Source organism: Chaetodon trifascialis, chromosome 14, assembly GCF_039877785.1.
Source record: "Chaetodon trifascialis isolate fChaTrf1 chromosome 14, fChaTrf1.hap1, whole genome shotgun sequence".
NCBI lineage: Eukaryota > Metazoa > Chordata > Actinopteri > Chaetodontiformes > Chaetodontidae > Chaetodon > Chaetodon trifascialis.
Window position 1 is genome coordinate 2,317,637 of NC_092069.1, and position 13,743 is coordinate 2,331,379.

The 13,743-nt window shown below is 38.6% G+C and overlaps 2 protein-coding genes across 4 annotated transcripts in view; one reads left to right on the forward strand and one right to left on the reverse strand.

Annotated features, from left to right (window-relative positions):
* The window catches only part of alkbh1 (alkB homolog 1, histone H2A dioxygenase), a 246,835-nt gene that overhangs the window by 202,848 nt on the left and 30,244 nt on the right, over positions 1-13,743 (reverse strand). Inside the window, exon 7 of one of the 2 annotated variants that reach the window (XM_070978876.1) lies at positions 7,787-7,799. The exons of the other annotated variant lie outside the window; for it this stretch is intronic. The gene's annotated coding sequence lies outside the window, so the exon portion shown is untranslated. Of the gene's footprint in view, positions 1-7,786; positions 7,800-13,743 lie in introns of those variants that run through there. 2 annotated transcript variants of the gene reach the window in all.
* On the forward strand, positions 1,074-12,911 carry ldah (lipid droplet associated hydrolase). 2 transcript variants are annotated; one of them, XM_070978878.1, is made up of 7 exons: positions 1,074-1,162; positions 2,113-2,259; positions 3,115-3,249; positions 3,659-3,828; positions 4,454-4,694; positions 11,447-11,529; positions 11,765-12,823. In XM_070978878.1, exons 2-7 carry the CDS (start codon positions 2,121-2,123, stop codon positions 11,951-11,953), a joined length of 957 nt encoding a protein of 318 aa, XP_070834979.1. In that variant the 5' UTR covers positions 1,074-1,162; positions 2,113-2,120; the 3' UTR covers positions 11,954-12,823. The 2 variants fall into 2 exon arrangements, with proteins under 2 accessions (XP_070834979.1, XP_070834978.1); XM_070978877.1 differs by having other exon boundaries at positions 1,098-1,195; positions 11,765-12,911.

Here is a 13,743-nt window from a genome sequence, read left to right on the forward strand (position 1 = left end):
ATAATCCTTTATTAATTACACAGTGGGGTAATTTGCAGTGTTACAACAGCTAACGGAATACTGTAGTAGTAAGAAGCATCAGTAAAAAAAATAAAACTAAGGCATGATACACAATATGATGAGCAAATTGCCCATATTATGTGTACCAGAGTGCATTTAACTGTATCACAACTGTGATAATAATCACATTACAAATGAACGATCAAACTGTTTCTTTATTAAAATCTAAAATAAATTCATTTGTACATTTATTAATATGCCATACCATATGTCTGTATTATGCTCTTTAACAAAGACAAAGTATTTCAGCATGAAAGGATTTGTTTTTAATGTGTGACACCGTCCCGTATCATAAATACATCTCTGACATTTGTAACAAACCAAACCGTGTGAAAATCGGGTAAAAATTAGAGGAGTTGTGATGATTATCGTAGCTGGACATACACCTTCCTCCGTAGAAATAAAGGCACTGGGGACGCATGGGAGACTCATCCAAGATGGCGGCCGCGCGGAGCGTCAGTCAATGAGGCGTCTACGTATATTATGTCTATGCTCCAACCTCTGCCTCTAACGACATTTGTTTTATTATTATCCTTATGTTAAACTGTTTGGGATAGAAATGGAAAGGTTTGTTAAAGACCGAATGGGACTTGATATTTGCCTAAATATAAAGGACATTATTCTGTATACTGAAAGAAACTTTGAAGGCAAAGAAACATTTTTGTTAAACCTTTTTATATTATTTGGAAAATTCCACATACATAAATCAAAATGGAGTGGGAAAAAAACACGAATTCAGCAATTTAAAATGGAAGTTGGACATTATATTGAAACATTGACAGGACTCAAGAACCAAAAAGCAGTCAAAACGGTGCAAATGTGTAAAGCCTTTGGAATTGTATGAATTATGAACTGAACTAACTTGAAATACCCCTGAATATTCTTTTTTTTGTAATTAGTGTATATATTATGTATTTATTTGTAAATATGGTGCGTGGTGAAAAAAAAGAAAGAAAGAAGAAGGGTATTGTGGGACGGCCGCTAAACTGACCAATCAGAATCCAGGAGTGTGTGAAGGCGGAAGTCTTTTCACAGCAAACAGGAGACGGCGAGCGATGGGGAAGATATGTCAACAATAACTGCCACACAGTCCATTTTTCAGGTAGCGTCGGAAAACCAACCTGTAGGACTCTAGGTACCTTCCCTCTTGTAATTTTAACTAATTTAAGCTACTGTCGTTTGTAGTGTCGCGCTTAAACCAAACTGCATTCAAAATACGTTGATTTCATATAGCTTAACCTTGGTAGAGGTGTATGTTTCCTGAAAACCGCTAAGTAAAACAAAAAACAAAAAACGAACAAAAAAATGGTATTATATTATGCATTATCTTACTCGGCATCAACAAATCCGCAGCAGTATCACTCAAACTGCAATGCCAACTTTCATTATTGTAGATTAGTTGTTCGCCTTCACACTGTTTTTTTTTTTTTTTTCACTTGAAACTATTGTAGGCTGTTCTGGTGGAAACTTTCTTTCTTTCTTTTTTTTAAATGATTTGAAGAAGAAGAGAAGAAGAAGAAACACAGCACACAGAGAGTTACAGGGAGGGAACTGCACATGCCATGCAAGTGATATTCTTTCTCCGCATTTAACCCATCCTGGCAGTCCTTCCTCCGCTGCAGACCGGTGGGCTGCCAGCTGACAGCGACCCAATTCTTTTGTTGTCACCACTGGTCAGGTGGTGATCTTCTTGCATGTTTTTAGCGTTTTTTTTTTATTTTTTTTTTATGGAGGATACCCCAGGTGAACACGGGGAGAACATGCAAACTCATGTTCAGATTTGACGTGTGAGCAACGCACAGTTGCACCATGCAGGACTTTTGACCTTTGAGACGGATGGAGTGCGAACCCTTTGGACCCTGCTGATAAACTGTATCCACAGTTAGAGCCAGCTACAATACAGTTGCACATCTGCAATATATCTGTATGAATGTTTTTACCATGTGATTGACTAAATCAAAGGCACTCAAAGGGTGTATAAGATGTGACTTACTGAGTAATAATAAAAAATTGCAATTGGCATTTATAGTTTTCTCTTTTTTTTCCTCAAAGCAAATGAGATGGACTGCATGATGACAGACAGGAGAAATGAACCACAGACAGACTTCATCTACTGCTGTGGAGCCATCACAGAGGTTCTTAAATTTGGCCCCTGTCATTTACACTCCGGACACAAAATTCTTGTTCTCATCATTCCAGGTGAGTTGGACTGCTGTTCTGTATTCATAATTTTCAGGTCACTCTTAAACCATGTTCTCGTTCATATATTTTACAATCCTGATTCCAAAAAGCTTTGGACTGTGGGGAACAAATAAAAATGGAATGCAATTATTTATAAACAAACTGCATTCACCAACAATGTTTGCCAAAGTTTTCCCAAGCCCATGAAGTACTGTGTTGTATACAGTTACAGAAAATGGTGAACCTGGCTCCATCCTTGCTTGTGAATGACTGATCCTCTCTAGGATGACCTGTTCACCTGTTACCAATGAACCTTTTTACCTGTGGAATGTTCCAAACAGTTGTGTATGGAGCATTCCATAACTTTCCCAGTCAGTTCTTGCTACAGTCCATCTTGTTTGAAACGTACTGCTGGCATAAGATTCAGAATAAGTATATAATTAGAAAAATCAATAAAGTTGATGAGGTAAAACATTTAATGCACTGTCTTTGTACTATTTTCAGTTGTGTATATGTCAGAAAGGATGAGCAATTTATCACATTCTGTTTTATTTCTGTTTTACGCATCCCAGCTCTTTTGTAAACAGACTTGTATGTAATTAGATACAAATGTACACTGTCATTGATGTAACTGTGCCCATTCAACTGCAGTCAGTGTTGATTTTCGTTGTTTTTGCCACGTTATAGTGATATAATATTGAGATCTACTGTATGAGGAGGGGAATTGTTTTTGAGAATGAAAGGTATCATGAAAGCTTGAAAGTCAGAGAAACATGCTTGCTGGCTGAAGACCCTTGAATTATATTAGAAAATATCACTTTCCCCACCTTTTGTTATGTGGGTGAATATACTGATCTGCTGTCTTCCATGCAGGTAACCCAGGTGTAGTGGGCTTCTACCAGACCTTCATGCAAACACTTCACTGTACGCTGGGATACCGCCACCCAGTGTGGGCGGTAAGTCATGCTGGCCACTGTGTACCACCAGACTCCCTGGATATGGTAGAAGGTACGGATTACTCTCAAGTTCTTTACACTTCAATGTTCCCACACTGACCTAAGGACATTGGAGGAGAGAGCATGAACAGTTGAGGTAGAAATGTTCAGCACACCTAACAAACCCTAACAAAAATGGGGAGTGAATAATAATAAATAATTCAGGGAAGTTGAACATGGACATCAAGGAACGTAGACAGGAATTTGTTTTGTATAGCTTCATATCCGAGGATCTTGAAAACAATGATCCTCTGATGCTGTGTGTTGTATTTCCAGCACATCTGAACATGTTATCCAGAATATGGAAAGATTAGCACACTGCATTCACAAACACACTCACGAACCTAAGTGGGACTTAAGTTCAGTGGATATATGGTCCAGACTACAAGTTTTGATTTGATTTTTATAACTTTATTTTCCAGATGTGTCCTCAGCAGCAGAGGGTGACGTGTTTGGTCTGAACGGGCAGATTGAACACAAGCTGGCCTTTCTAACGAAACATGTTCCCAGAGACACCAGCCTGGTCCTGGTGGGACACTCCATTGGCTGCTACATTATTCTGGAAGTGATGAAGAGAAATCCTGAACTCAAGGTTAGTCACGATATCTTACTATCTTTCTTTTTGGGGAAATTCATCACTTTTTTGGGGGGGGGGGCAGCAAAAATCAGCTGTCTGTCCACAAGATGGCACACTGAAGAGTAGTTAATGACATCTGTGGCTAGAAAAGTCTTAACATTCAATTCAATTCAATTCAATTCAATTCAGTTCAATTCAATTCAATTCAATTCAATTCAATTCAATTCAATTCAATTCAATATCCCTTTATTAGTCTCGCAAGGGGAAATTACAATTTACAGCAGCACCAGTAAAAGGTAGATTAGATAGATAGATAGAGTAAAAACAATAAGTATATTAAAAAAAGTGTAATAAAAATAAACATTATCTTAAATTCTAGATTGTAAATTGTTTTTGCAGACTATTACAAATAACATAGCTGTCTGCCAGATATTCTTAAAACATGACCCCTCTGACTGGTCAACCTGCTAAGAGGAATGGCATGAAAAAGTACTGTTTCATATTTAGGGTTTCCATAACATACAAGTTCTTATCTCAGAGTGATTTTTTTTATCTCCTCTATAATTTGTCTGTTTACTTTTGGGATTTTTTCACAACACTGAAAAATGTCTTTTGTAACCTCTTTTTTTTTTAAATACAGATTATAAAGGCCATCATGCTGTTTCCCACTATTGAGCGCATGGCTCAGACTCCTCAGGGGAAGGTCATGACCCCTTTGCTGTGTCACATGCGTTATTTGGCCTATCTGCCTCTCTTTCTACTCTCCTTGCTACCTGAGGGACTTAAGGCCAGCCTGATCAAATTGGTGTTTGGTGGTATCTGCTCTTTGGACCACACTGTAGTCCAACCTACTGTAGGTCTACTCAGTGGAGACTGTGCAGGTTGGTTGAGCTTTGTTCTTTACTCCTGTCATGCTTAAAATGTTCACATTTTATCAATAATTTGTTATAGTGATATTAAATCAACTCTGTTAAGACTAGTGCACTGACACAGGGCCAGTTTTAAGCTTTTTTCTCAGATAACTTGTATTCCAGACATATAATACCTCCCTTTTATACAGGAGTTTCCTGTAACATAATTGTAGAATAAGCAGTGGTCAGCCATGGTGTGTAGATGTCCAAATGTTTAAATAAGAGGTACCAGATAAGGATAAATGTATTTTCATGGCTCCTGATACACTAAGGCTGCAGCTAAGTACGCAGGCAGCTCATGACTGATCCTAGGACTGACCTCCAGACATGGATGCATATCAAGGGGACTCAGACTCAACTGTTATCACTCTACTGTTAGAGTGCAGAAATTTTATTTGTTGATAATCAGTGTTTCTCTTTCTAAGAACTGAACTAATAGCTACAACTAATAGGCCTTATTCAATTCACATTTCTTTCCCACTATAACCTTCCTTGTGGCTTTTGTTAATCCGCTGTGTTTACACCTGACCTTCAGATGTGGAGAATTTTTCCTGTAAAACTGACCGTGGCAAATTGCATGACTTCACTAAATTCAGCAGAATACATGATCAGTCTCTGTTATGAGAAATGCCACATACAGCTGGTGCATCTGTTTGATAAATACACTGTATGTTTCTGGCAAAATGAATCACACCTATGCTGGGCCTGGTGTGTCAGGGCCCTGGTAATTTGGCCAAGGGTTGTATACAAAATTTTTCCTGCAGTGGGCCTAAAGTATTCCACTCAGTATTATATAATCAGTATTGCTATTTGATTCCCACCACATACTTTTTTTTTTTTATTGAACATTTTCAGAATTATAACAGTCCAGTACAATACATACAGATTATAAGACAGATGTAGCAAATCCAGAATACATCCACAGCAATTATCTCAAAAGTCCTTGTTAGGCCTTGCTCTTTAGGCAGTTGTAGTCTGAGTTTCCAGGTATCTTTGCACTTTGTCAAACTTTGCTGCAAAAAGGTCATTCTGACCATTAATACGAAATCTTAATTTTTCCAGAGGGATATAGTCTGCTATCAAAGATTTCCACAGATGTAGTGATGGGGGTTCCTCTCCTACCCATTTATTCATAACAGCTTTTCGGCCCAACATAAGCAAAAAATGTATAGTATTCTTATGGGATCTGAATGAATCATGGATATATCCCAATAAGCATAATATTGGATTAGGCTGTAGTTGCTGTTGAATGATCACACTAACCTTGTCACATATACTTTGCCAAAACCGTTGAATCTTTTCACATTCCCAGAGGCAGTGAATTCTTGTCCCTAGCATAGTCTTACACTTTGGGCAGTTTGGAGAGGCCCCTGCTGTGTATTTACTATACATGTATGGAGATATATAAACATTTTGTAAAATATTATATTGCATTTCTCTGAATCTATTACATATGGAAATTTTTGATGGCAGAAGTACAATTTCCTCCCATATTTCAATGTCTGTTGTCATTTCCAACTGGGTCTCCCACATTCTCCGTAGGAATGATAGTCTGTCTGTTTTCAAATATTGCAATCTGGAGTAAAGTTTGGAGACAAAGTGACGTTGTTTAAGATCTAAAAGAGTCTTTTCTAGTGAGTTGAAGTCATCTGCAAGGTTGAGAGTTTCCATTTTGGTTTAGACATAGTGTCTGACCTGTAGGTATTTGTAAAATTCTTTTGTTGGTAGTTTGTATGTAGCCTGTAATGCTTCAAATGTTTTAAATTTTCCTCTATCCCAAAGGTCATGAATATGGTAAATTCCTTCATACCAGTTGTCCAAGTAAGGTCCATTGCCCCCCCCCTTGTTAATTCAGGATTATCAGTCAATGTTTTTAAGCAACTCAATTTATGTGTAGACCCAAATAATCTTCGTAAGGACTTCCAAGTATTACACACATTAGTAATTAAGAAGTTGTTCTTCGCCATAATTGGTAATTCGCTCCTCTGTTTATCAAGCAGGTTGACAGGAGAATACGGTTCAGTGAAGGTTGCTTCGATTTCAAACCATGGCGGCTTCAGTTTGGTATTTGCCCATATTGAGATAATTCTGGCTTGCATTGCAATTGTGTAGTTTGTAATGTTGGAGAGGCCCCATCCGCCTTGTTCTTTTGGTAGCTGCAAAGTATCTAATTTAATTTTAGGTTTCCTGCCAGCCCATATAAAATCAGAGAGAGCTCTATTTATGTCTTTAATGTTGTTTCTCTTCAAAGATATGAATAGCATAGATAGAGGGTAAATAATTTTGGGGAGAATTGTCATCTTGATAAGATTGACTCTGCCAAGAAAGGTTACAGGAAGCCTCTTCCAGCTCAACATCTTCTCTTAAATGTGTTTTATCATGGGGTTAACATTTTCCGTATAGTTGACTAATTTTAGGTGTTATTGTAACCCCCAGGTATGTGAATCCATCTGGTGCCCATCGGAAGGGTTTTACAAAGTCAGGTTCATATTCACATGAAAAACCGAGAGAGAGGCATGATTTCAGATTTTGTAAAATTAACCATGTATCCAGAAATGTGATTGAACTCTTTCACACATTGGATTAGTGCCGGTACTGAGTTTTGTGGGTCCGTTAATGTCAAGAGGAAATCATCCGCGTACAGCAGAATTTTGTGTTGTGTTGCGCCGATCATCATTCCTTGGATATTGGGGTTTTGCTGGACAGCAATTGCTAACGGCTCTATAGCTAAGGAAAACAGCAGAGGTGATAGTGGTGATCCTTGAGCTGTACCTCTGTTAAGTTCAAACTGGGCAGAAATTAAACCATTTGTTAAAACTGAGGCAGTGGGTATTTTATATAGAAGTCGTACCCATTGGACAAAATCCCATTTAAAGCTTCTTAACACCTCTACCATGTACTTACGCTCAATACGATCAAATGCTTTCTCTGCATCCATTGTTACTATAGCACTAGGGGTTTGATGAAGATTAAGGTAGTAAATAATGTCAATCAAACGTCTTGTGTTATTAGACGAAGTGTGGCCTCCTATAAACCCTGTTTGGTCTGCATTTACTATATCAGTCACAACTCCTTCTAATCTATTAGCCACTATTTTCGAAATAATTTTTACATCCACTCCAAGTAGACTAATGGGGCGATAACAGGCACATAGTTCTGGATCCTTCCCTTTTTTGGGGACAACTATAATATGTGCTAAGTACATCGATTTTTGGGAGTTCACCCTCTTCAAAAGATTTGTTAAACACCCGTTGTAGTAGTTTGATAATCTTACTTTTCATCTTTTTATAAAACTGAGCACAGAATCCATCAGCCCCTGGACTTTTATCTGGCTGGAGTGAAGAGATTGCTTTATCAATTTCTGCCACTGTAATAGGTCCTTCCAGTAGTGCAGCTCGTACGTATGTGAGCTGAGGCATCTGGTAACTGTCTAAAAATGTACTACTGGTAAGTGCATCATTGTCCAGTTCTGAGGTATACAACTTCTCATAAAATTTTTGAAAACATTCATTAATCTTTGTATTATTTGTTTGACGAACTTGACCCTCATCAGATATTGCAGAAATAAAAGTCTTTTGGGGAGAGTTTCTTGCAAGACGAGCTAAGAACTTATTTGGCTTATTACCAAATTCAAACATTCTTTGTCTAGCAAACAGGATATCAGACTCAGCCTTCTTTATTAATAAGCTAGTCAACAGTAGTCTTGTCTCCTTTAGTTCTTTGAGCACCCCATCTGATTTGGATCTGTGAAAATCTTCCTCTAATTTTTTGATTCTATCCTCAATTCGTGATTGTTCCTGCATACGTTCTTTTTTCTTCTTGCTTGAGTATGATATGATCATGCCTCGCATGTAAGCTTTATAAGCCTCCCACACCAATCTTGGATCAGAGTCATTGCGATCATTTACATCTAAATATAGATCTGATTGTGTTTCCAAGAACTTGATAAAGTTATTGTCGTGAAACAGTGAAGCATTAATTTTCCAAGAGAATGATCGCTCTGCTGGCCTAAGAGGCTGCATTTCCAAAGTGACAGGCACATGATCTGACAGGGCAACGGGACCAATGTCAGACTGTTCTACTAAGTGGGTTAGGTGTCCAGATATAAATATATAGTCAATTTGTGAGAATGATAAATGAGGTGGAGAGTAAAATGTATAATTTTTGGTTTTAGGATTCATGTATCTCCAACCATCTACCAAGTTCAATATTTCAAGAAAAATTTGTAGTGTTCTACCAGACTTTATCTTCAGATCTTCTCAGATCTTTATGAGGGGGGGCTTTATCTAAAGAGGGAGAGAGATAACTGTTAAAGTCACCACCTATTACCAACTAAAGCTTGGATACTGTCTACCTAACATGGCTAAAAACAAAGCCAAGAAAACAAACAAACCAAGAAAAAGAGAAAAGAAAAAAAAAACCCTTGTCTGACTAGCTGTAGTAGTACAGCTGAGGGGCAAATGAAACTAAGTGAGAGAGAAAAAAAAGAAGAAAAAAAAAGGTATGTCAGGTCTCTCAATCTGGATTATATCTTCACCATAATGCCAGCTCGTCGACGACTGTGTAAATAATAGTGATATACAACGATTCAAATAAACTGAAAAGTTTGCATGTATAAGGGCATTTAAATTAACAGTGAACAAAGATTAACTTATTGTTTTATATAGTACTCACTGTCCCTTATAGAGTCTGTTCTCTGCACTTATCTACGATAAGATATAGATGCGGACGATATTGTTTCCCTGATTACTGATGGACTGATAGAGTCACTGGGTCGGGAGTGTCTTCACGTAGTCGTTAATTTCCTTCATTGTGGGAAGAGAGATAGGTTTCCCATTTGGAGGGAGAACCTTAATTACAGCTGGATACGAAAAGGCATATTTGATCCCCGCTTCCCGGAGCCTTCTGCGCGCGTCTGCGGATTCTTGCCTCCGTTTTACGATCTCCGCAGAAAAGTCCTGGTAGAAAGACACTACTTGGCCGTCAATGGAAACTCTGCCCTTGTTTCTTGCTGCGCGCAGGATCCTCTGCTTGTCCGTGTAGTCGTGAAGGCTCACCAGGACTGCTTGGGGACCGCGTCTATCGGTGGACTCCACAGGAGGTCCCACACGGTGAGCTCGTTCTATTTTCAGCCGCTCCCCTTGCATGTCCATGTTCAAGACCTCTGGTATCCATTTCTCAAAGAACATGGGTGGATTTTTGCCTTCGGTTCCTTCTTTGAGCCCAGTAATTCTGACGTTTTGTCGTCGACTCTGGTTCTCAAAATTCTCGAGTTTCTCCATTGCTTTTTTTAGCGTTGCCTCTAACGATTCAAGCCGTGGTGTATTAGCCGCTGCGTTGTCCTCCAAGTCGGAGACCATCATCCCCAGTCTGTCTACTATTTTGTCTAGTTTTTCTGACATCTCTGTGACTGGTTTCAGAATATTAGCGAGTGTAGTGTCTAGCATCTCCTTAATGTTACGCGTCACCTGTTGAACCACTGTGTCATCGTTAGTGGGGTTGCAGAGCTCCGGTCTTGGCTCGGTGCAAGACTCTAGGGCCGTTTCTCAATGCGTTCTTCTCTGTACTTGTGTTCTCGTGTACTTGAGAAACGTCATCACTCTGAGTCCAAGTACTGTTCCAATTCAAAAGTCCGCATCTCGACAAGTACACTCAAATACCCGGATGTGTTCTTGCCCCTCCCACTTTATCGAGTATGCATCGGATGGTGACTTGTGCGGACTTGGGGCAACCACGTATCCCAGAATGCATTTCGTCGCAACGATGCCGGAGGAGAGGACTCACAGCTACAAGTTACAAGTTTCGAAATACTGCTGTTTTAGTAGTACGGAATGTGGTTTTAAGATTATTTTATGTGAGAAAGTGGATGTTAAAACTTAATATCTGTGGTCGATTCATCACGATAGCGCGTAGTTTAAAATTTGCTCCAAAGTTTTCGGAGATGTGTCGTCCTGCTAACGTCATCAAGTACGCTGCTGTCCCAATTGCAGAATGACGGTCCTGCATCCTCCCGTCCTGGAGAGGCTGTACTCCCAAGTCGAACTTGCTAAGTCCGAACTACCAAGTTCGTAAGTCCGAACTTGGCGTACTTAGTATTGAGAAACGGCCTAGCTCTTCTTCATTAGCTAGCTCTGGCTCTGTGTCATCATCTGGGTTAGCTAGCGGTTCACTAGCCATCTGCTTGCTGTTCTTTTTTCGAGTGTCTCTTTTTTTTGGCTTGGTGAAAAAGTTGTCCAGCAACATGTCCAACGTCTCTGTAGGTTTAGGGATAGTTTCACCGTAGTTTCAGCAACGGATAAACTGAGAAATGTTATTTAATTTAAATCCAGTGCGGAGACCGACCGCGGTGCGTCTACCCTCCACAATACATCATTTGCTCTCCCCACATGCTTATTTTTTATACAGTAGAAAATACATTATAACACATTTTGTAAATCACATTCAGACATTTATAGGTGGTTTGAGATTAAAAAGAAACAGTTTTTCTAATTGAGGAAGAGAGTGCATCTGCATTAGTATGGAGTATAGACACTAACACAGACATCTTCAGGCAGCAGGAAGCTGCTGCACTGATCGAAGAACCAGTCAAACCAACGCATGCAACATTCAAAAGTTTTTTTTGTTACAAATAGGAATCTGCTTTTGATTTGCTCAGTTAATATTTCTAGCATGTATGAAATAAAGCAATGACTAGATCAGTGTGATTTTGTTTTTCTTTTTAGCCAATGCTATGTACATGGGAGGTCAGGAAATGAGAAAAGTTCTGGAAAGAGACAACATAACCATCAAGAAAAATCTTGAAAAGGTAAGAAAAAGAGTACCCATTTTATTGCATTGTGATATTTCGCTGCACGTAATAGCTCCTAGTCTATTTTTGATGACATAAAAACCACATGAGACATAAAGACAAGCATTTGAAACATGAAGCGTGTTTGCTTGAATGATGAGGTCATGGTTTACTTGTGACATGTTCTGCTGTTATAGCTGTTATTCTGTATTAAATCTAGAAATCAATACCATCTATGTGTTCCCATTTTCAGCTTATATTTTATTATGGAGCTACAGACCACTGGTGCCCTGTTCAATATTATCATGACATCAAACAGGACTTCCCACATGGAGATTTAAGACTGTGTGAACAAGGGTTCCGCCATGCCTTCGTCCTTGATGCAGGAAGAGAAGTTGGCAAAATGGTGGTCGAATGGATCATTGGAGATTTGAGGACATAGATTCATTCTTCTCTTATCATCCATTGTCTGTGTCTGACATGAAACACTGATGACAGCACTCATTGTCCAGACCAGGCAGTGAGGTTTTATTGGTAGAAAGCATGGAAATTCAGTGCTGAAGAAATACCAGATGTTAATTTAAATTTTATTTATAAAAAAAACAAAAAAAAACAAATGAGACCTGACAGCAGATATATAGTGGTATTACTCACATCTAAGAAACAATGTAAAATCTAATCAACCTAAAACATATTTTACAAAAATGCTTAACAGAATGTTGCATTATATATTCAGCCAGCAAGATGAAATGGAAAACCATCAAGGCACTACTGTAGCATTTCTCATGGTGATTATTTAAGGTCTTTTATATTGCCATTTTGCACTTACACCAAAATTATTTTACATTGTTTTTCACATACACAGTAATAATTTTCACATTTCCATGCATGATGACTTGAACAGCATATGCAGTATATGGGAATTCATCTTACATGCCTTTTATTTTTCATCTATTGTAATTTTCATTGGTTGACTTCTGTCAATGCTACTGTGCTGTGGAACATCAGAACTGCCTATGATTGCAATGGAATCTGAGAAAGTTATGTAACATTTAACACAACAGAATACACACATACGCCTGATCTCCAGATCAAGTGAAGCTTATGTTTGGTTCACAAAGCAAGACTCAAGCAATTATTAAATTACTTTACTTCCAGAGTGGTTACTTGTGGACAAATAAAATGATCTAAAATATGCCTTTGATGATGCACTGGGCTAAATTGGAAATGCAACACTGCTTTTGTTATTGCTTTGTATAATCTGCTGAACAATAATCTATAATCTGGGTCTAATAAACAATGGACAAAATTAATGTGATTGTGTCACCAACAGCCAGTTTTATTTGTTATGGTTGTAACCCACATAAAAAATATGGTTATTAAACCCATATATGTAGTTTAGAAGTGTAGTTCCATGCCCACCAGATGGTGGCGCACCCGCTCTGTACTTCAATGTGAAGAGAGACATCACAGCCGTGTTTCACTCCGTGGTACACACTGCTAAGCTCTGCCACTGCAATCTTGTCTTCTTCTGGTGAAGCTTTTTTGGTCATAAGAGTTACAATGGCTGCTTGGTTTTGTTTGTTTGATACCACAACTTGATGCTTTTTTGTTTTCGCGTGGATTTCCAAAGCGTTTTTTTCTTCATATTTTACGGAGATTTTTGCCGGGCACAAAACACAAGTGGCGGAAAAATGGTCTACCTGGGTCAGCCGTACCCATTCAAACTCTGAAAGTGCCCAATGAGGATTGTAACGAGTATATTGTTTTTTTTCATGCCAGTGGCTTACATGAATTTGCTCCTTCTCCTTCCTCGTCAGTCGTCTCTCCTCCCATTTCAAATTAAGACGCGAAAACTTGGTGAAAAGAAGACGGACGCCTGGTAATCCAGCTTGCTCTGTCTCTCTTCTGTCAAGTTTCCCTCCCTGCTTGGTTTGCGTGAGCCGCTTTCATTTCATTTCACAATGATTGAAGCAATGTGTAGTTTATTTTTTCTGGAAAGATATGTTGAGACATGAAAATAATTTGAGGTCATTTGGTAAACAGAAAAATTGTAATAAGAGGTAGTAATGTATATATTCTACATTGTATCTATAGTTTTTTTTTTTTTTTTTTATGGACTAGGAATTGATTAGTCTGTTCCGGCGATCTGGCGAGCCAGAACCAGAGAGCTGACTGTGGACTTACCGGACAGTCACTACGTTTATATGCAGTCACTATTTGGGTTATGGT

Coding starts and splice junctions, on each gene's coding strand:
- ldah (XM_070978878.1), top strand. CDS start 2,121: ATGGACTGCATGATGACAGACAGGAGAAATGAACCACAGACAGACTTC. Junction 2,260..3,114: donor TCTTGTTCTCATCATTCCAG/GTGAGTTGGACT, acceptor TCTTCCATGCAG/GTAACCCAGGTGTAGTGGGC. Junction 3,250..3,658: donor CTCCCTGGATATGGTAGAAG/GTACGGATTACT, acceptor TTTATTTTCCAG/ATGTGTCCTCAGCAGCAGAG.